The sequence below is a fragment of the Lissotriton helveticus genome, chromosome 7 (genome assembly GCF_964261635.1).
Source record: "Lissotriton helveticus chromosome 7, aLisHel1.1, whole genome shotgun sequence".
Taxonomy (NCBI): domain Eukaryota; kingdom Metazoa; phylum Chordata; class Amphibia; order Caudata; family Salamandridae; genus Lissotriton; species Lissotriton helveticus.
Window position 1 is genome coordinate 334,169,885 of NC_136068.1, and position 22,101 is coordinate 334,191,985.

General features: G+C 45.2%; 1 protein-coding gene across 1 annotated transcript in view; it reads left to right on the forward strand.

Moving 5' to 3' along the window:
- Positions 1-21,280, forward strand: part of FAM83D (family with sequence similarity 83 member D) — a 44,523-nt gene extending 23,243 nt beyond the window's left edge. Inside the window, exons 2-4 of the mRNA XM_078652153.1 lie at positions 11,506-11,673; positions 14,721-14,845; positions 17,738-21,280. Of these exons, the coding sequence (XP_078508279.1) occupies positions 11,506-11,673; positions 14,721-14,845; positions 17,738-18,734 (1,290 nt within the window). The 3' untranslated portion in view covers positions 18,735-21,280. The remainder of the gene's footprint in view (positions 1-11,505; positions 11,674-14,720; positions 14,846-17,737) is intronic.
- Positions 21,281-22,101: the final 821 nt, after the last annotated feature.

Consider the following 22,101-nt stretch of genomic DNA (forward strand, 5'->3'; position numbering starts at 1 on the left):
TAAATTCCCTCCTCCTTCCTTTTACTACCACTTTCCCTCTTTGTCACAAAAAAACCCTTTTATTCACTCGCTTTTCGTCTCTTTCTCCCCTCCTCTCCTCCTATTCTTTTCCCTTACCCTGTCTTTTCTCCCCCTTTTGTCTTTCGAATCCCACTCTCTCTCCCTCCCCTCACCCCCTCTCATTCCCCAACCCATTTCAGAGCTCAGTTCCGGAAGTGCCTCTTGGCAGCCGTGAGCTGCTGGGTAATTGCGCGTTTTGTAGCATTCCCAAAATGCATCTTTGACAGCTTGTCCAATGCTTCAATCTCTCCCCCAAACCTAGTGGGGCAAGTGCTTCGCTGCGCGCCGCAGCGGCGCTCCAGCGCGCCGGTAATGTTTCCAACCCACTGATATATCATAAGCGCCATGTGCTGTTTTGTGGCTGGATTTTTTTTTAAAAAGGGGAGCGGATATTAAACATCATACGGTATGTTAATGTCAAGTACGCCTGGATAAACATTGAAGACTTTGCTCTGACTCCAGCGTGTGGGCTACGAGATAATTAACCTTTTCCAACCATCCCTGTATTTTTTCTGGATGTCCACTTCTACAATGTTAACGGCGGTGCACTGTTCCGTTTGTTGATTCGACTCTGCTGAGATAACACAGCCCCCTCCCCTGCCCGCCGTGTCGCATTTCTCCTCCCCCTTTCCCTTCTCTCTCTTCTCTGACATGCAGTGTGCGGCCCTAACTGAAGTAGTGTAAACCCTGGCGCACAATAGCCAACACCCTCACTCACCCTCAACCCCTCACCCTCACTCACCCTCAACCCCTCACCCTCACTCACCCTCAACCCCTCACCCTCACCCTCACTCACCCTCAACCCCTCACCCTCAATCCCTCACCCTCACTCACCCTCACTAACCCTCACCCTCAACCCTTCACCCTCACTCACCCTCACTCACCCACCCTCACTCACCCTCACTCACCCTCACTCACCCTCACTCACCCTCACTCACCCTCACTCACCCTCACTCACCCTCACTCACCCTCAACCCCTCACCCTCAACCCCTCACCCTCACTCACCCTCAACCCCTCACCCTCACTCACCCTCAACCCCTCACCCTCAACCCCTCACTCACCCTCACTCACCCTCAACCCCTCAGCCTCACCCTCACTCTCACTCACCCTCAACCCCTCAGCCTCACCCTCACTCTCACTCACCCTCTCTCACCCTCAACCCCTCACTCACCCTCACTCACCCTCAACCCCTCAGCCTCACCCTCACTCTCACTCACCCTCACTCACCCTCAACCCCTCAGCCTCACCCTCACTCTCACTCACCCTCTCTCACCCTCAACCCCTCAGCCTCACCCTCACTCACCCTCAACCCTCACCCTCACTCACCCTCAACCCCTCACCCTCACTCACCCTCAACCCCTCACCCTCCCTCACCCTCACCCACCCTCAACCCCTCACCCTCACCCTCACTCACCCTCAACCCCTCACCCTCACTCACCCTCAACACCTCACCCTCACTCACCCTCAACACCTCACCCTCACTCACCCTCAACCCCTCACCCTCACTCACCCTCACCCACCCTCACCCTCACTCACCCTCACCCTCACTCACCCTCACTCACCCTCACTCACCCTCACTCACCCTTACTCACCTCAACCCCTCACCCACCCTCACTCACCCTCAACCCCTCACCCTCACTCACCCTCAACCCCTCACCCTCACTCACCCTCAACCACTCACTCACCCTCACTCACACTCACCCTCACCCACCCTCACGCTCACCCTCACTCACCCTCAACACCTCACCCTCACAAAGTGCAATAGCTCTCAGACCATTTCAGTTACAGCTTTTATAAATATTTATGGCTTTTTTTATTTGTAATTCTTTAGCATTGGCTACAGGAAACAAAAATGCTAAACATTTACAAAAAAAAAACCATAAACAATTCTAAAAGCACTAACTCTAATGGTGCGAGACCTATTGCATTTCCAATGCTTGTTCCAGCGTTACCTCTTGTGCAATGGCTTTCCCCTTTGGTTGTCATTCCTTTCTTCCGATCGGAATACTTCCGTGCTGGAGGATTCTCCTTCGGAACACAGGCTCCCATTGAAGTCTATGGGAGTCTGACCGAATCGTATCCAGAAGCATCCATATACATCCAAATCGCTTGTTCGGACTCACCCAATCCGAGTCATCCGGAAAGAATTCTGGGACCGAATGGGTAGGAATGCTTTCCAGACAAGATCGTAATCGGCCCCTAAGAGTTCAATAAATGTGAAAATATACCATTTTACAACTCCATTTGTTCTCAAAACACAAAATAAGTCTGGCTAAATACCAATAAGATGGCCCAAAAAATAAATATGGATAAATACAGACTTAAACCTTAAAGAAATATATACCATAAAACCGGGTGCCCAATCTATATATATAAAAACCAAAGTATGTCCGTTTGTCCTTTATTCATTACTACACCGTTCATCCGATCGGCATGAAACTTTGGGAAGTTGTTGAGTACACTCCCGCAAAGGTTTCTGGCTAAAGGAAAAAGTATTTAAAAAAAACAAAAATTGGGGGGCGTGGCTAGCTACCGGCCAAGATGGCAGCAGCATAGCGGAGCTCTGTAGCTAAAGAGCCGTCTCCAGTGAAATCCGTCCACTAATCCGACTCATCGCAGTGTCATTACTGCACCATCGGAATCTCCTACACCTCCGGTGCACAGGGAACTGCCTAGATTCCCTGGGCGGCTGACACCCGTGGAGCGGCACCATGATCAATATAGAGGCCTGGTTTGGCGCCGAGAGCCGGGGACTCCAGTAGAACTCTGCGGGACCCGGGGCCAGAGGCGGAGACCGGCGCCGACCGCGAAAAGGTACTTCCGACGGCGCCGCTTCTCAAACCGCTGTCGGAGCTGAACTGACACAGTTTTCCCTCACCACCGCCAAGCAGATCACCGGTGCCGGCGGCGGGTTAACAGCGCAGTGGTCGATATTGGAAGAGAGATGCCCGACCAGTACGGGTGCGAAGTGAGGGGGCGGACGGGACTCGCCGGCGAGCGGCATTGCAGGTGCAGAAGAAAGGAGAAGAACGCTGCTGCGCTCCACAACTCACGGGGGGCACACCTTGATGCTCACTTGCACTGCCATTAAGAAAATTGGGCATTAACTGCAGTACAACCAACTGGGCACCGTATATAAATAAATAAATAAAGGAAGGTGCACTTCGCCGCCTCTAACGCTGCAGGGACTTTGGCGAGGCCGCCATTACAGACAAGGTGAGCGGCACAGGGGCGCACACTCGGCAAATCCCCCCTTGCACCCCCAACTCAACACCACTTCACCTGGTGGGCAATCGACATACCTACTACACGAACTACTTCCCTCTCAACTGCCTATATCCTGCGACATCCGCCATGGCTGGCAGAGGGACCAGAGGCCAGCAGACTTCAAAGCTGGACAAGTTTGCCTACCAAAAAGATCCGCCAGACAACACCACAACAAAAGGGGACCTACAGCGCTCGCCGCCCCAACATGGGGGAACGCAAAATGACACAGACAAGGTCACCCTACTGGACGTAATGTCCACGCTGAAGGCGATGCAATCATCGATGGGCACGATATCGACAGACGTCTCCTTAATAAGGGCGGACCTCGCAATGATGTCGGACCGACTTGTGGAAGTAGAAAAGACGACCACCGGACTGGTAAAGGACACATCGGAGCTCCAGCGAAGAGTCTTACAGTTGGAAGACGACAACGCCACGCTGAAATCTAAACTGGACGACCAGGAGGGCCGCTCAAGACGCAATAACATACGCCTGGTTGGTGTGCCGGAGACGGAAGGTGGCCATGCCCTGGACCTCTACGTTGAGGATCTAATCAAAAATCGGCTCCAACCCAAGGGACTATCAAACTTTTTCTCCATTGAGCGCGCCCACAGAGCACCCGGAGGAAAAGCAAAACCAGGGGCACCACCCCGTCCCATCCTCATGAGAGTATTCAACTTCAGAGACCGGGACGCCATTTTACAAACAGCCCGCGCACGCCCGCCGATACGAATCGACAATGCAGAAATTAACTTCTACCCTGACTACACGGCCGCGGTGGCTCAACAACGACGGGGCTTCACGGACGTAAAAAAGGAACTAAGAGCACGTGAACTCAAATATTCTATGCTTTTCCCAGCGAAACTGGGCGTCGAATCAGAAGGGAAGACATTGTTCTTTGAGTCGCTGCGAGACGCCCGTGAATGGCTGGAGGGATGGAGACCTGCTAAAGGACCCAGGAATCGTGGCCCACAGCGCGGCAGCGGCAACGGAAGCCCGCAGATCGCCGAAGAGACGGAATAACCGAGAAGCACACGCAACAGTACCGGAGGACGCTTCCAGGCGCTAACCGGGCGGCACTACATTTCTGACTGGAACACCTGAGATCACCCCCGGGTGAGTTGACAGAGACGCTCCAATGGCGACCTGATGGGAAATCATTTATCCTCGGAAGAAAGGGGCCAGCCGTGGTAAGAAACTGACCATAGGACTAAGGGCCCGTGCAGGTAAGACATTCTGATCGGGACAGGCATGGCATGGTATTGTCGGAGAAGAGACTCGGCAGCAGACGCAGAAGTCTCACCCCCACGAACTATAACTATAACTATAAGTTGGGACTTTAAGCACTCTGCTCAGTTGGGGAGGTGGAGGGTTCTTTTTCCACCGGGCAGGGAGGCAGGGAGGGGGGTAAGGGATTTACGCATTTTATGTTTGACTTGTTAATGTTCTTTGTTACTGGCTTTGATAACTCACACATGCATACATGCAACACGGGCTCATACTCGTCTCTGTGCACCCAGACACATCACCTGGACCATGGCACGCTCCAGGGAGAGGCCGGCCGCAACGACTACACGCCACATCCACCTCGTAGACCGACCCCCTAGCGACCCACAGCACTTGTCAGATAATGTCTGGTTGACGATCCTGACTCGTGCGCGGCACTGAGCACCGCCATTACAGCACTACGACACACGCCATGACGGACAATGCTACACCGGGACCTGATCCCCCAGGAAACACACTGCTCTCCCCACCACTGACGATCATTTCCTGGAATGTGAATGGATTGGGCCATAAAATTAAAAGGGGTCTGGTACTACAATACTTAAAACGTAAGGCACCAACGATGGCCCTGCTACAAGAAACACATTTGACAGGCACTGCGTCTAAGGCACTAAACAGGTGGGGCTTCAAAATGGTCGCACAATCGGACTTCTCCTCGGGCTCACGCGGAGTAGGCATACTAGTCAACAAAAGCGCCCCGCTGATAGTCAGGAACACACGGACAGACGACCAGGGGCGGTTTGCTGCAGTTACGTGCCAATGGGAGGGACGGACCTATAATGTAATATCAGTATATATTCCCCCAACACTCCACCAAGGGGCCCTCCAGGACCTAGGGAAATTCCTACTCCAGCTCCCAGAAGGGGACATGATTGTGGGAGGGGACTTCAACGCCGTACTCAACACGGTGATAGATCGCCAACCTCCGCAACCCTCAGCAAGACCCAACCAACTATTTAGAGACTTTCAGGACGCAATGGGGCTGGTGGACATATGGAGACTGCAACACCCACATGACTGTCACTACACATTCCGGTCGGGAGCACATAATAGCCTCTCCCGCATAGACTACATATTCACATTAGCAGTACCTCCTGAACGAGTCACGGCGATAGAACACCTACCGAGGGGAATATCGGACCACTCACCGGTGTCACTCACTTACACCGCACAGCCCACTAGGCGACAAAGAATATACCCCATCTACCCGGGCTACTAAAAAAACACAAAATCTCGAAAGCATTGGACACTGCGACCACACTACTTTGAAGAAAATCATGCATCTCCTTCGATCCTATGGGAGGCGTTCAAGACAGTCATTAGGGGGCAGGCCATCTCCGCCATAACTAGCCATAAAAAGGACCAAAGGCAAACGATAGAAGCGCTAGAATCAACAGTCCTGGCAGCAGAAATAGCACATGCAACCAACCCCACAGATGATACGGCACACACGCTCAATATGGCATCGAGCGAATACAAAACCTATGCAGAGGAAATGGCCAAAAACAGACACACAGATACACTACACAGGATCTATGAACTGGGCGACAAGACAGGGAAAATGTTAGCGTGGCTTGAAAGAAAAGAAAGAACAGACAGATGGATAGCACGGCTAACCTTACCAGATGGCACGCACACCTCGTCCCCCCAGCAAATAGTGGAAGAACTGGCCTCCTACTATGAACACATATACACTCCACGGGGTAACATGACAGAAGAAGCCTGCATAGCTTTCCTGCACGACATACCACTCACCACCCTCTCACAAGATGACGCACAAGAGCTCGAACGGGGCCTTAGTGCGGAAGAAGTGGGGAAGGCACTGGCAGCGGTACACACAGGCAAGGCAATGGGACCGAACGGTCTACCGGTGGAATTATATAAAGCACTGGCCCGACAGCTTATCCCTAACATGCTTTCCATGTACGCTGACTGCCTAGCGCAAGGTACACTAACGGCGGATCAACGGTCGGCCACCATTGTAGCAATACATAAACCCAATAAACCTCCCGACCAGACGTCCTCTTATCGTCCGATCTCGCTAATAAATGCGGACGCGAAAATATTGGCAAAACTGCTAGCGCTACGTTTACAACCCCACCTCACCACCCTGATCCACCCGGACCAATCGGGCTTCATGCCCGGGCGAAACACTTCGCTTAACTTGAGACGGTTGAATGGGGTACTCCACCGCATCCCTACCCTTCGCGAAGAGGCGGTCGTCCTCTCACTGGACGCCACTATGGCGTTCGACCTTATTGAGTGGCCATTCCTTTTTGCAGTACTTAAGAAGATGGGCTTCGGCCCCAAATTTTGTAGTTGGATAAAACTACTATATACGGCTCCTCTAGCACAGGTGGTGGCCAATGGCCATACCTCCCGAACGATCGCCTTGGGACGTGGCACGCGACAGGGGTGCCCCCTGTCCCCTCTCTTGTTTGCCCTTGTTTTGGAACCGCTGACGCTACTAATTAGAACAGACCAGGTGATCCGTGGGATCACATGGGAAACGGGTTGTGAAGATCGCATATCCTTATATGCCGACGACGTATTAATCTACCTTATGTCCCCGACATCATCCATAGCTACCCTATTAAACATACTCAAGACCTATGGGGAAGCCTCCGGATACACCATAAATTGGACTAAATCGCTCATGTATATATTACACGGCCCAACGCCCGCGCTCCCCCCCACCTGCCCACTGCAAACAGTAACCAGGGGATTCAAATACCTAGGCATTTATGTCACCCCACAAGCCACCGTCTTTACGGAAGAGAACCTGCAGAAACCCTTGCAGAGGCTCAGATCGGATGTGACACATTGGCGCTCCCTCCCACTAACGCTGTTGGGAAGAGCGGCGCTCTTTAAGATGCTCTCAATCCCACGGTTCCTCTACGCACTACAAAACACCCCATTCCCGGTCCCACTTACCTACTTCAAGGCTATAGACGCAGAAATCTCTTCCCTGCTCTGGGACGGGAAACCCGCCCGTATAGCGAACTCCAAATTGATCCGTAGCTGGTATGACGGGGGATAGCGCTACCAAGTGTCAAACTCTACTATTGGGCGGCACAGTTGACAGTAGTCAATCAATGGCTACACGCCCCTCACAATGATCCCGCATACAGTTTAGATAGAACACTACTCCCCGCAGACCAACTGATGAAGGCCCTATACACCAATAAACTGCGTCACACACTTACTGGCCCTACGGCCCACACAGTCAAAATCTGGCACACAGCTCAGAGAACCTTGGGCTGGGAGGGGGTGCTCACATTGGCCACCCCGCTATGGGACACACGTCGCCTGGGAACCCTGGCTAACACCAATGGTTTCCGGCAATGGGACCTTATAGGTATTTCAAAAATAGGAGACCTGTGGAACAGAGGTGACATCATCACATTCGAAGCTCTGCAAGAAAAATATGGAATGGCAAACACAGAACGGTATCGTTACACACAAATTAGACACGCCCTAAGGGGAGCCATCCCGACGGGAACGACCCTGGTTGAATCCTCTCCACTGGAGGATCGGCTCCTCACTGACCATCTTGAAACAAAAGCAATTTTGTTAACTTACCGCAAGCTGTTAAACAATCTTCCAGACCCCACAGTGGTCCTCCGCAGCAAGTGGGAAGTGGAATTAGGGGACATAGAAGACGAAGACTGGCTATATGCCCTTGCCTCAGCCAGAGACGCCGCCATACCGTCCCGACTCAAGCTCATACAATTAAAAATTCTACACCAAGTCTATTATTCCCGCACCCTACTACATAAATTAGGTCACGTCCCGGGGCCTGACTGCATGAGGGGTTGCGACATCCCGGGAACATACTTCCATACTCTTTGGGACTGCCCCAGGATAAAAACGTACTGGACAGGAGTAATATCGGAACTTTTGACTGCAAGTGGGGTGGAAATACAACTTGACCCACGATGCTGTCTATTAAATATATGGCCGCCCACAGATCTCAATCGGGGGCTACAGACCTGGGCAACACTGGGAATGACATTAGCGAAACGAAACATAGCTAGACAATGGGGATCCGGAACCGTTCCCACGAGATCGCATTGGGGGAATGACATGGACACGGCAATGGTGGCAGAAAAGGCGGTATTCATACACAGGGGGTGCCCAAGAAAATGGTCCACTATATGGGGCAAATGGAATACGTACCGAGGGGATATATGCGAACCACCACAGGAAATGTCTGAACTGACAGCGAGCCCATAGGAAGGGGACATGGAGGTGACACAGGGTAGCGAACACAGATACCCTCCCAGGGTCAATAACTGTAAGCACTGTAAACCAGCATAACTCGTTTCTGACAGGAAAGCTGGATATTGAAGGTCCCCCACACACACAACAGGTGGGCTATGCCCAGGGAGTAAGGTACCCGAGGACCGCCTCACTGCTGCCGATATGAAGATGATGTGCTGATTGTAACTGTTCAAGGCTTGCCAAATGTAATATTATGGTGATGTAGTGCAGATGTCAAGTTATACTGTTCCTTCACATACACATCAGGTGGGTTCGGCCCAGAGGGTTATACACCCAAGGATCGCCTTGCTACTGTTGACACAGACTTTGATGTGCTGATTGTACAGGTTCGCGGATTACTAAATGTACTATTAATGTTGTATAATGGAGATCCCACAGCCCAATGCCTGCATGTACGAAAACGAATTCTACGTGTACTGTTACACTGTAAAAGCCAATAAAATTGTTTTAAAAAAAATATATATTTTTTAAATTGTTAAAAGTTGTTGAGTACACTCCCCCGAAGGTTTCTGGCAAAGAAAAATAAAAATTTGTTAAATATCGGCCCCCCAGCCACCCAGGGCCCTCATAATCTTTCCAATACTGAACGTTTACAGTTTACGGTGCGATTCGCTTTTGCAATGACCATCAACAAAGCACAAGGACAATCGCTGCAAGTGTGTGGACTAGATTTGGAGAATCCGTGATTCTCACATGGACAACTGTATGTGGCCAGCTCACGCGTCGGAAAACCTTCTGATTTATTCGTGTACGCAACGTTTACAGTTTCCGGTGCGACTCGCTTTTGCAATGACCATCAACAAAGCACAAGGACAATCGCTGCAAGTGTGTGGACTAGATTTGGAGAATCCATGCTTATCACATGGACAACTGTATGTGGTCAGCTCACGCGTAGAAATACCTTCTGATTTATTCGTGTACGCACCAGACAGAAAAACAAAAAATAACGTGTATCCACAAGCACTCGAATAAATAAACAGAATTAAAACAACACTTTAAAATGTTTTCCATATTAAAATGAATACGTTTCAATAAAAATGACACAATGTAAATTGAATGTTAACAAGTTTCCTTAAATTTCCTTACTTCTGACATCGCAGCAACGCGCGACAGGTAAGCTAGTATATATTAATTTTCCTTTTTAGTAGCATGTTTTCATCTTCAGTTTTTTTGTGCTTCATGGAACGTGAAAAAAAATCCTAATACTTTATGGTACAAAAAACAATTACATCTCCACAATGTATAGTGAGGAGATATTACAATGTTATTATATGAGATTTATCTGCACATTACAAAAACTGAGAAACAATATACACTGTGTTAAATCAACACTCTTTCGATCTCCTGTGCAGAACAGTGATTTCGAAAGAGGAGGCTCTCTGATCCACAGGGCCTAGACATGCACCTTAGTGGAAACCCATAATAGGTCACAAACCACACTACTCTACTTTGGAGCTGAGCCACAAATATTTAATAGAGTTGGTGTTATGCACATATAGCACAATATAATCAAACCTGACAGGGGTATTTTTGGAGATCTCAAATGTTCCATGTGCTCTTACAAAAAGTCACCATTCGACCCCAGATTTTGTGTCCTTATGCATTCTAAACCCTTTTTTATTTTTTTACCGTGGCACTTATTAAATTGATGATGCAGTACAAAATGTACTTGTATGGAGAAAATGCATTTGTGTTCGTATTAACTCATATTTATCCCGAAAAGCAACTAGAGTTTTTCAATGACATTCTACAGGATGATGGAGAAAAACATTTCTCCATGAATAAAGTACGGTGATGTTAGCGATGACAAACAGAAGCAGATGCAAATCATGCAGATACAAATGATTAAATATGTATGTACTATATGGTAAAAGCCTGTGTTGAATTGATTAAAAAAACACTATTATAATGTTATATTTGAATATCTCCTAATCAATGAGAATCAGTTGTCTTGATAAAGCTACTGTAAGATCATGAAAAGTGCTTGCTTGTCATGACAAATATGTGCCAAAAGAGATACAATAAAGAATAGAATTATTACAATGTAAGGGCCTGATTACGATCTTGGCGGATGGAATAGTCCGTGACAATCGTAATGGATATCCCGTCCACCGTATTACAAGTTCCATTATATCCTATGGAACTTGTAATATGGCGGACAGGATATCCGTCACGTTTGTGACAGAGTATCCCATCCACCAAGATCGCAATCAGGCCCTAAGTTCCTTACCAGGAATTGAATCTCTTTCGAACACAATGACAATAGTTACCGCTCACTTCAGCAAGTCAAGAACTGTGAATGACTTCTCCCTACAAAGTCTCTCTTTCCAAAGTCAACTGAAAGTTTGATTTTACCTCAGTCCCTTCATCTCGTACAGATTAATGGTTTATTTCTTTTTTCATTGCATTGAAGATGTTTTAGTGGTAGCTAAGCACTTTATTCACAGAACTTTGTGTTTTCCAATCCAGTAGACAAGAGGATTGCTCAGGCTGGGGCTGCACTTTATAATCCATTGTGGATTAAATATATTGGAAAGCAATAGCTAAAATTGGCTTGGACGAATGCCTGCTTGGTTTAACATGATGTTTCGTCTCGCTTGCTCTAGGTTATCGCAGTGGTTATGGATTCTTTCACGGACATTGACATCTTCAGAGACATCCAGGATGCCTGCAAGAAACGAAGGGTTCCTGCGTACATCCTATTGGACCACTCTGCCCTTCCCCAATTCCTAAAGATGTGTGAGCACCTGGGTGTCTCTCCTGAGGAAGAGAGGGTAAGGCCTGACATAATAAAATGTAGCTCATCACCTTTCAATGCCATAAATTTCCTTTTGTTCGATTAATAAAACCATTCTCTTTGAGCGGTCTTGACAGTGAAAGGAGAGGCAGATAAAATAACTTACCTTCTGAAATGTTTTCATAGTCTAGGAAGTCTGCAAGTGAGTGTTGCTTTCTCTCTAGTGTATCGGTACTCGCTAACATTTCCCCAGAGGGTCACAAAGTACTGTCCGTGGCTTCTCGAGGGCCGAATCGATGCCAGTAGGGAGTTGGTCATGGTGTTGAAAGGTGGGCGTAGATGGTTGCAAAGCAGATGCATGCTAAAGATAAGTTGTCTAGGAAACATTATTTGCTTCTCTACCTTTCTAGTTTAGTAAACCTGCAAATAAAGTATGCCTGTTTCAGAGTTTTCTGACTGTTCCTGCGCTATCAAGTGAACAACAGCCTGGTGCTGCTTTTCACCAGGGAGCCGTAATTGAAGGCCAGGAGTGCAGCATGTGACCTACGGGATGTACTTAGAGAATCCCTGCTCTAGTGGATAATATTGCTACATAGCTGCTAACTGGAGTGCTATGTCTCAAAATGCCACACGCTGGTTAATTTAAAGTCTTCTTAAAAATAATATTTGCAACAAACAGCTATGTTGTTCATATAACAAGACTACAATATTGAAGGTGCCACTAAATAACATCCAAACACATTGTCATTTTCACTGTTGCTCACTGTTTTGTCCAAATCACTGTTGGGTATGTCTAGTGACTGCTATGAACACTGCTGCCAAGACTTGTTTGTAATCCCTCTTGATTCACAATAAATTTAGTGATATTTTTATACAGAAATTACAATCTTCTTATGGTCCTTGTATATGTATCTGTAATATTTTAATAATCCCTTAAGCACATATGAGTCTAGATAGTTTACACGCCTTCGGGGTGAAAACAATTATCAAAAAGAATCATTGTGCTACTGATTTTCAACTATTTACTGACCCAGATTCATCCTTCTGGATAGAGAATATAGATGTCTGAACCATAGGCACATTTCCTAAATTAAATTCTGAATACTATGTGCAATCTTACTCGTTTAATTGGACTCTTGGTGATATCTTAGACCTAGACTCTGACACCAGGCAAATCTCCTTTTACCTTTTCTCCTATGTCAGTTTGGCTTGTTGAGGTTGGAAGGCTGGTCATCAGTTTGGCCGAAATCCCAAAGGTAGGCTTTAATAAATGTATGAGGATTTTCTTGTACTTTAAGTCCGAGTACTAACAACATCAGCCAATATATGGAGGGTGGGTGGGGGGGTACATTTTCTTTCCCGTCTCTCTTTCAGATTTATTTTCCCAAGAAATGTCATTTCCAATGCGATGGGACTTCAAATCGTTATAGCCTTCCTCTTGCTATTCAGATTGCAATCAACACTTCGGTATTTTGTGCCAACAGGCCAGAGTAGTTTGTAGGTAACGTTTTAATTAATATCCAGGTGCATAAGAAATTAGATTTCATGAGCTTCAATGACGATGAGTGTATGCAATTGCTGTTTCTTTTCAGTGTCAAAATTGGACACAGAAACCCTATGTATGTTCGAGAATGTATCCTGTTCGAACCGACTTTTTGCCTTTCTTATGGCTGCAAAGATGCCATGTTGTTACAAACCTTTTATAACAGAAATCTTCACGGTAGTGCGCGTTATTTGATAAAATTGCTCATTCCGCCATATCACCCATAGATTTGTGTTTTTTCGAAGATTCAAAGATACCTACTGCCCTATGATGACACACCATGAATGGTAATACTATCTTGAGAATACCATCTGCACCGACAGGGTAGTAGTACTTCCGGACCTAAACAGTAAAGTGCCCATGACTGTACGGCATGTGTTAGACTACCAATACCAGAAGAGTGGCACTTCAAGAACATACACCTATTCGTCGAGATTTCGACTAAAAAACACAGGTTTGGTAGTGCAACTACCAAGGCCACTATCTATTGCTAAAGGGTATGCTAAAGTACTAACCTCAGTGTCGGAACTCAGTAGTGCCCCCAGTGGTGGCCTCACACAGTCATTCAAGAGATGCTACTGATCTGTGGTAAAGCTAATAGTGCTACCCATATGAAACCAGATGAAAGGCCACAAAGACTGTGGGTGGGTTGATGTCAAATCTTGAAAGTCCTTGTGTTTTGAAGATCATTTTTCGGTGGCAAAAGGTGAGATGCATTTTTGGGGAAAGATGTGGCCTGGTTTCCTGATCCTAAAACTGTACAGGAAATCTATAGCGCCATGAAACCGCTTGGTTTAAGTGCGCTCTACAAATGATTTTAACTTAACATAACATCTACTGAATAATCCTAAACCCGAGAATTTACTTCTAAGCATGTTTTGTACTTAACTCGTTTCTCTGGCAGTAGGAATATAAAAGGATTGTAAATCTGGTGTTTACCTGTATGTTATATCTTGCACCTTTCTGTAATCTCCTGCACTTATTTCTCGGAAGAGGTGCAATTTTTAGAAGCAATTTCTACTCTATTTCAGACGTACCACAAGGGGACAGAAATAAGAGAGAATGGCCGGGGTTCAGAGAGTGGCTCGGTTTCTTCCTTGCCTCTGTTCACTTTGATAAGCCCAAAAAAACAATAATATCGCAGGAGACTTGCTTATCGTTTCTTGCGACAGCACAATCACCATTCTCTGTATTACCAAACATGCTAAAATATGCATGTTTATTCAATAAAACACAGTCTTATACCCACGCTCGCCAAGTCACTATCCTGAATAAGGAGCACGATTGAGTTCACTTTTATTTGCCGAGATTAAATGTATTCTACTGCAAAGTAAAGGTGTTGCTTAGGTTACTGTATGCTTTTATACTGCCTTCTTGTTGTACTCACATAAGTCACTGTAATTATTGCTCACAAAAATATCTAAATAAAAAACTTAACGAGTGATTGACATATGTGATCTTATTAAATAAGAACTAAACATTGTATTTCATGTTTTGTAATGAAGATAGGCTGATCTTTCCAACTTCTTTGCTTTTAACAGCTTTTGAAAATTCGAACCATAACTGGAAACACATACTACACCAGGTCAGGAGCAAAGATCATTGGTAAAGTCCATGAAAAGTTTCTCCTGGTTGATGGGATGAAAGCAGCCACAGGGAATTACAGGCAAGTAAACGCACCAGACTGAAACATCTGCTTGTGTTGTGTCCTCACCAGCAGGAAAAGCGAAGGGAGGAGAAACGTGGTAGTTTCCTCAACTCTGCTAGCTGTCGTCCATTGCTTTACATGTTCTTATGCCTTGCTCTTGTAGAGGCATGCAGTGCCGCAGAATATAGTTAGACCCACCCAGTGTTGACAGTCTCTCTCCCCTGAGCTAGAAACCACAGTGTTTGCTCCCTCCATCCTGGAACAACACTGAGACATCCTGTTTTTAAAGCAAACCACCATAGTGTCTATAAACCTTTTTATTCACTCCCGCCTTATAAACAAATATTCCTGTTTTCCTTGTGTTCCAAGTCTTACCTGCGCTCACTGTTGATCACCAGTCTCTGCCAACCATGCCCTTCTGGTATGCCTGCCAGCCCAGATCTTTGGCAGACCAGAAATGCACAAACCTAGCCTAACTTCTGCTTAAGCCCATCTAATGTGCCAGAATGCATACACATCTGTTTTCATAATGTTTCCCTCTGCCTCCCTCAAAGACTTCACAAAAACTAGAGTGAATGCTTAAAAAGCCTTTAATGCATTAAAAAAAAATATATATATAAGGACACTTGGTAATATCTCTGACCTCTATCTATCACTGCACCGATCAACCAAGCTGATGGAGTGGAAAAGCTTTTTGAGTAAATGGGAGGAGGCAAGCACCCTAAAGTAGTATGGCTGTATTTCAAACCCTTTCTCATTCTGTCCCTTTTACAGCAGTTTACAAGTGATCCCATAACCGCCTTCAGGAAATAACTGTGAGCGATGGTCTATATTGGCAGGCTTGAGCAATAGTAGGTCCAAATCAAAGATCCCCTGTAGTAGGGAGTTCTAAGTAAGCACCCACATACATCTGACTAACATAATGTAAACATAAAAAGGTGTTTGTAGAGCACAAATGTCACACCGACTGGTCTCTTGGTTCTACTGACTGATTATGGATGTTTACTATTGCCCAACTCAAGTGTAATCATTAGATCAACTTTGGAAGAATGAAAGTCAGATTGGACCTGTCAGCATAATAACCTGTGATCACGAGCTCCAACACCGATATCGGCAGTGGTTGCATTAGTCGAGTGAACCAACTTAATGGTTCAATGCATTAATTTTCACATTTTAAAAATCTACATAGAAATATATATTTGGCTCCTAGTTTAAGAAAATATAGTCGAATGGAAACCTTTTGAGGCTAGTAACTTTTTAAAGTTACTAGACCTTGATGATCTAGTCTAGTGACAATTTGTTTACTTCTTCATCTTACCTCAGGCAGAGATGCTCAGTGCCTCATGGCACATGCGTGGCCAGCACCTTCTATATCCAGTTATTTTCACAGATCAATCCCACGAACTCCAGAGTGAGCTGGAATGTGTTTTTCTTTCAAAGTGAGTTTTAAAAAGGGGCAGCCATTGAGCGCCCAGGGGGAACAGGTCTGGAGCCATATCATGACCGGCTTTCTCGCCAGAGCCGAGCACCTGTTTTATGCGGCTGAAAACCAATTAATTTAACTCTTAAGGCCAGATGTACAAAGCATTTTTCCGGTCGCAAATGGCTCGATTTGCAGAATTGGGGTGCTTACGACCCAAAATATGCATTTTTAAATGTACAAAATGCGATTTGGTAACTTCATAATGAATCCCATTTGCAATTCCATATTGGAAGGGGTGTGTTTAGAGCGTCCCTTCCAAATTCAGAATCAGTATGGTATGTATTACTGTTTTGTGACTGAATACCGGGCACAAAGCAGTACCATTCCCTTCCCTTTTGAGAATGTTAATAAAATTTAGGGGCATATTATCAAGGACCGGTGTTAAAATTATCGCAGTTTTATCGACAGGAAACTGCCTATAAAACGGCGATAATGGGCTTGAAAATACGCCCTTGTTAATTCCCATAGAAGCCCATGTTCTGGTGTTAACATGGGCTTCTATGGGAATTAACAAGGGCGTATTATCAAGCCCATTATCGATGTTTTATCGGCAGATTCCTGTCGATAAAACGGCGATAATTTTAACACCGGTCCTTGATAATATGCCCCTTAGTTTTTAAGAGTAAGCAGTGGTCCAGCGCCTACTCTTAAAAAATTAAACTTAAAGGTTTCAAATTTTTTCTTTTTAAACGCATCTGCATTAAAAAAAATGCTTTATTAAAAAGCAATACGACATGGTGGTCTTCTGACCTCAGCAGACCACCATCCCTGTGATGGCTGTGATTCCTAATGGGTTGCAAACTGCAACCTACCGTATTAATATTCATGAGGTAGGTCAATTTGTGACCCGCATGGAATCCCTAAATGAAGCTCAGTGATACACATAAGGAATGCCGATTTCCTAATTGTGATTTGGAGAGAACTCGAAATTATGAAATTAGAAAATCTGCATTCCTCATTTTTGTACATTTGGTACATAGTGCTTTATTTTCATTTAGTACAGCTTGGAAGTAGTGAGCAAGGTTTGCCTCTTTCGGTTTATGAGCCGAGCTGTCTGAAAATAAAGTACTAACTCAGAAATATTAGCTAAAGGAATACACTTATGCACTGCAGGCACATACAACAGGCACTGCTCCAAAAAAGCCCATCATGATACCACCCCTGACGTTTTAGTTCCACATTTGGTGGACATGAGCTCCTCGGTTCAGCCAAATTGCAGTTCCCACGTGGTACTGCATATCATCTTATGATTGTTGTGCTTAAATTAGATCAACTGACACAATAAAACCAATAGCATGCTCAAGCTAAGGAACTAATTTATTAAAATTGGGTAAATCTTGTTTATATTTTAAGGGCATAGTTGGGTAGTTTGTTAATGTAATGTATCTTAAATCCATTATAAAGTCAGATTTTTTTTTTGTTTGCAGTTTCACCTGGACTGATGGCAAATTAAACAGCAGCAACGTGTTGGTGTTGTCAGGCCAAGTGGTGGAGCACTTTGATCTACAGTTTCGAATCTTGTATGCTCAGTCAAAGGCCATCAACCCTAAACTTATTGTGAGCTCCAAAAGCCTTGGAACCTTTGAACACTTGGTTGGCAGGAAGCTCCCACCTAGGCCATTTGTCATGAGTAATTTCCTCAAATTGGAAATGGCTAAGTTATCGAGCACCCCCAAAAAAACTGAGGAGCAGCTTGCAAAAAATGTGGCAAAACCATCTTGCGTGTCTGACACATCCATCACATCTGTTGCTGGAGAAGAAGAATGGCTCCGTGACCGTGATCTTGTCTTAGACATCAGGGAGACCGCCACCATGTCTACACAAACCGAGCCATGGGAAGAAGGGAACCGTGTGAAGGTTTCGAATGCTGGAACGCAAACTATGGTGGCTACAATGGCAACAGCTACACAGACCCAAGTTGTAGCCAAAGTGGCTAGCACACAAACGTTAGTGCAGGCCAAAACAATCACAACCCAGACAGAGATGGATGAGGGCTTGAAATATTCCTTGGAGCAGAGGAACCCGAATATGGAGCAGCCTCGGACGTATGGGAGGTCATCAACAGCCTCCTCCTCCTCGTCTTCATCAACGTCTACAGTAGGGTCAACCAGCTCAACCAGTTCACATTCTTCCCTACAGTCAACAGACTACCTAGGATTTGGTAAATATGCTGGAGTCCATCAATCAGATTACACTTTACGAGACTGTTTTAAGAAACTAGCCAAAGAAAGGCAGTATCACTACTCCACCATCCGCTCCAAACTGGACCACATGGTTTCTATACTCTCGAAGCGGAATCGCATGGCTGATACTTACTTGGGCCACAGCCAGACTGCTGCCAACTACACCCTGAGGAGAAGGAATGAGCTCCATGGCAGCTTTCTCAGCCTCAGGGATGTTCAACTCTATGCACCTGGCAAGTGACCACTGGCCAATTACACTGCACTGGAGAACGTTCACACTTCAGAACATTTCCTTGTCTTGCTGCTGCTTTCATGGTGCTTACTACAAGACTTGTATATGTGTGTAGGTAAAGCACTTCTACAGTAACCATTGTACTCCTTAAAGAGAGGTTTTTGGACTTCCTTTTACAGTGTGCCTTTAATTTAAAACTTTATTATGCACTGATGTTGCAAGGACAGGTTTCAAGGTGTACCAAAGACAGACCTGACAAAGTGCAGAAATGTAACACTATCTGCAGCTGCCTTTTCGAGAGAGTTGCCTAAATTAGGCGGGATCTTTCTTGATCATCAAAGGTATATATTCGTTTAAAGAAATGGACATGCATACAGTTTGCTTATTATATGATACAAGTGTAACCACTTGTTTAAAGCCTTTGGAATATTTTTGGTGTGCCTTAAGGTAAATAAACAGAATTGCCTGGGAATGGGGACAGGGCAAATATGTTTTTTGTGATTCATCTATACCGCTGACCTACTCTTGATTAATGTGAGTACTGCAAGTCCAACAGGTAACCTGCCCTCAACTGAATGCTGAAATGTGGCTGTGGTACCAATATAGAGAAGATGAGAAAAGTGGAATTGGTGTCATCTTTTTCCTTCTCTCTTTTTAGCAGAAATCAATCCTCGATTGGAGGTCTAGATAAAAGAGGGTGCCTTGCATGCGGTTACATCTCTCACACAAAAGGTGATAGGAGGAATGCTTACAGATAGTCTAAACACTGGCAGTCGCTCAGGGCAGCATTCCAACCCATCAATTTTTGTCCACTGTCCCACTCTAGACAAAGGTCGGCCTTATGCCACTACTGACCCTGCTCCTCATGGGGGCAATATTGATACCGACATCTGAAAACACTAACCAGTAGCTCAGAGCAAGACATTCCTTAGATCACTTTTCAAGTCTACTTAATCATTCTGGTACTATTCCTGCTCTGATTAAGCCCGCATGGGTGGCAGAGTCTATACACAGCCATAGGAATAAATGCTCCTCAATTAATGTTACGGAGCATTTGCTATAAAGCAGGATTGTATATTACATTGAAGGTGAGGAAACGGGCTGTCAGAGGTGTGGAGAGAAAAGGGAAGTTAGTACATAGGTGAAAGGAAGATGGCGATCCAGGTGATCCTTGTTGAAGCATGGTAAGGAGGTAACAGGTGCAGATGAAGGTTACTCCTTGGATCGTAGGAAGGCTATTAGTAAATCTTTTGAGATTTCTGGAATCAAGTCTGGCCTTTGAGAACCAACAGGTTACACTCTTACTTCCTGAAATGTGAGCTTATTTGCTATTCAAGTTTGATTGCACCATCCTGAAAATCACACAGCAGTGGTGTGGCTGATTTGGACTAAAGCTTTAGGAGCTTTTTTCGTCCCATGATCCCTGAAAGAGATGTTTGATTCAATCTAAAAGCCCAAAGGGTTTGCACAGGTTGGAATGCATGGTGCGAAGTGATCTAGGTTGACTGAGTAAAACGCATGAATATGTTGCTGACCGGTGGAGTCCCCATATTTGTTGAACGGCTGCAACAGTGTTGTGATGGCTTGTTGAACAATCTGCAGTCTGGGCAAAACAGACATAGCTGTAGTTTTTCTTTGCTCTACTGGGTGGGGTGGACAGGCTGTTGCTTGTGGGTGTTGTAACATTAATTAAAATGTTTCAGGGTCAGTTTTCTTTCTTTAAAAGCCCATATCCTTGATACGAACTAGATACATACATTCTGATGAACTATAGCATGCATTTAGAAGTCTTTCTTGTCACTGGGGAAGGTCGAAGGCAAAAGGTACAATATATGAGAGCAACAGGACTGAGACCGGCCAAATAGATTCTAAACGCAATATGTAATAAAAATGTATTGCTTTGATTGCAATCAGCTGTGATTGACATTTACAACCTTTTCCATATGTCCACTGCCCTTATTTTGGATGTATGCCTGGGGCTTTCTGGCATGGTAATACTCGCCTGGAATGTATACACATAGCAAATGGGTTAGGACTTGAATGCAGGGGTAGACAGTAAGGAGGGCTGCACGTACAACAATACGGCTTCAGAATGCGCCTCCAGCTGTGTAAGCAGATCGACGAACTGCGTTTCAGTATTAAGCATACAGGTCACATTAATATTTTTCATTTGAGTTGTCATTTCACAGAAATTCATTATCAAGAGCTGAATCTACAAACTGTGATTGCCATATCTAATGCAGGCTCAAAATGCAACCACATTGAGAGGAGGGTTTGGATAATAATGACTGTCTTGCGCTTTGGATGCTCAAAATCTCCATTATGTTTAGTAGTATTTTGTCGTCATCACTACACCTCTGCCAAAACCTGATGGTATCAATTTCAGAACAGTGTTAAAGATTCTGTTCTTCACATGGCTAAAGTCTAGTGAACTCGTGATCTTTCTGTAAATTCTATCATTCTCTCCCTTGCTTCTCTCCCTCTCCTGGGGGCTAGGTGGCAGCATGAGTGCTGCGTAAATGACACAATTAAAATAAACTGTCTATGCAATTCTATGACCTGAACTCACATTTGGTTGATTTCCAGTGAAAACCTGTTAAGATGAAATAAAATCAAAATGAGCACCCTGGGACAGAACTTTAACCCGAACATTAGTAGTATACTCTAAAGAGTAAAGCAACCCAACCCATGCACCCAGCCTTCCTGGATGTCACAGCCCCGTTTCAGTACATCCACCAGGGATCCCCCTACCAACAGTCCACCACCTTCACCACTAAACCCTCATGGTTCTACCCACCCCCACATGGCACCAAATCATGTATATATACTATGCTACCTATGCAACACCTGCTTCAAACAAAATCCAGAATTGAAGCTCTGAACATGAAAGTGACACACCCATTTCAACCGCACCCCCTTTAAAACAAAAAATAAATATATAAATATATATATATATATATATATATATATATATATATACATATATATACACGCTTGTTTTTTTACATACTACCTGTTACTATAGTCCTGCAATTCAGTAGCAACGTTAACAGGAGTTCTCATTACCCAGATGAGTGGGGTTTTCATTCACCGGAGAAAAATGAAAGGAAGACACATTGGAACACGTGACCTTCAGTTTACCAAAGTAGGAACATTGACTACTGATAAGATGGTTTAGTGGATTAAGCCACATGTTGCAGAGATCTGTGTCTATCCAGAAATGTTTGGTATAATACTGGTGAGAGCGTGCAGGTGAGTGATTTACAATTTCTCATCTGATGGGTCTTTTTAAGTTGACTGAGACACAAAGAGAGTTAGCAATAATAAAACAATTCAATCTTCATGAAGCTCATTTGGCCACACAATAAGGACCATG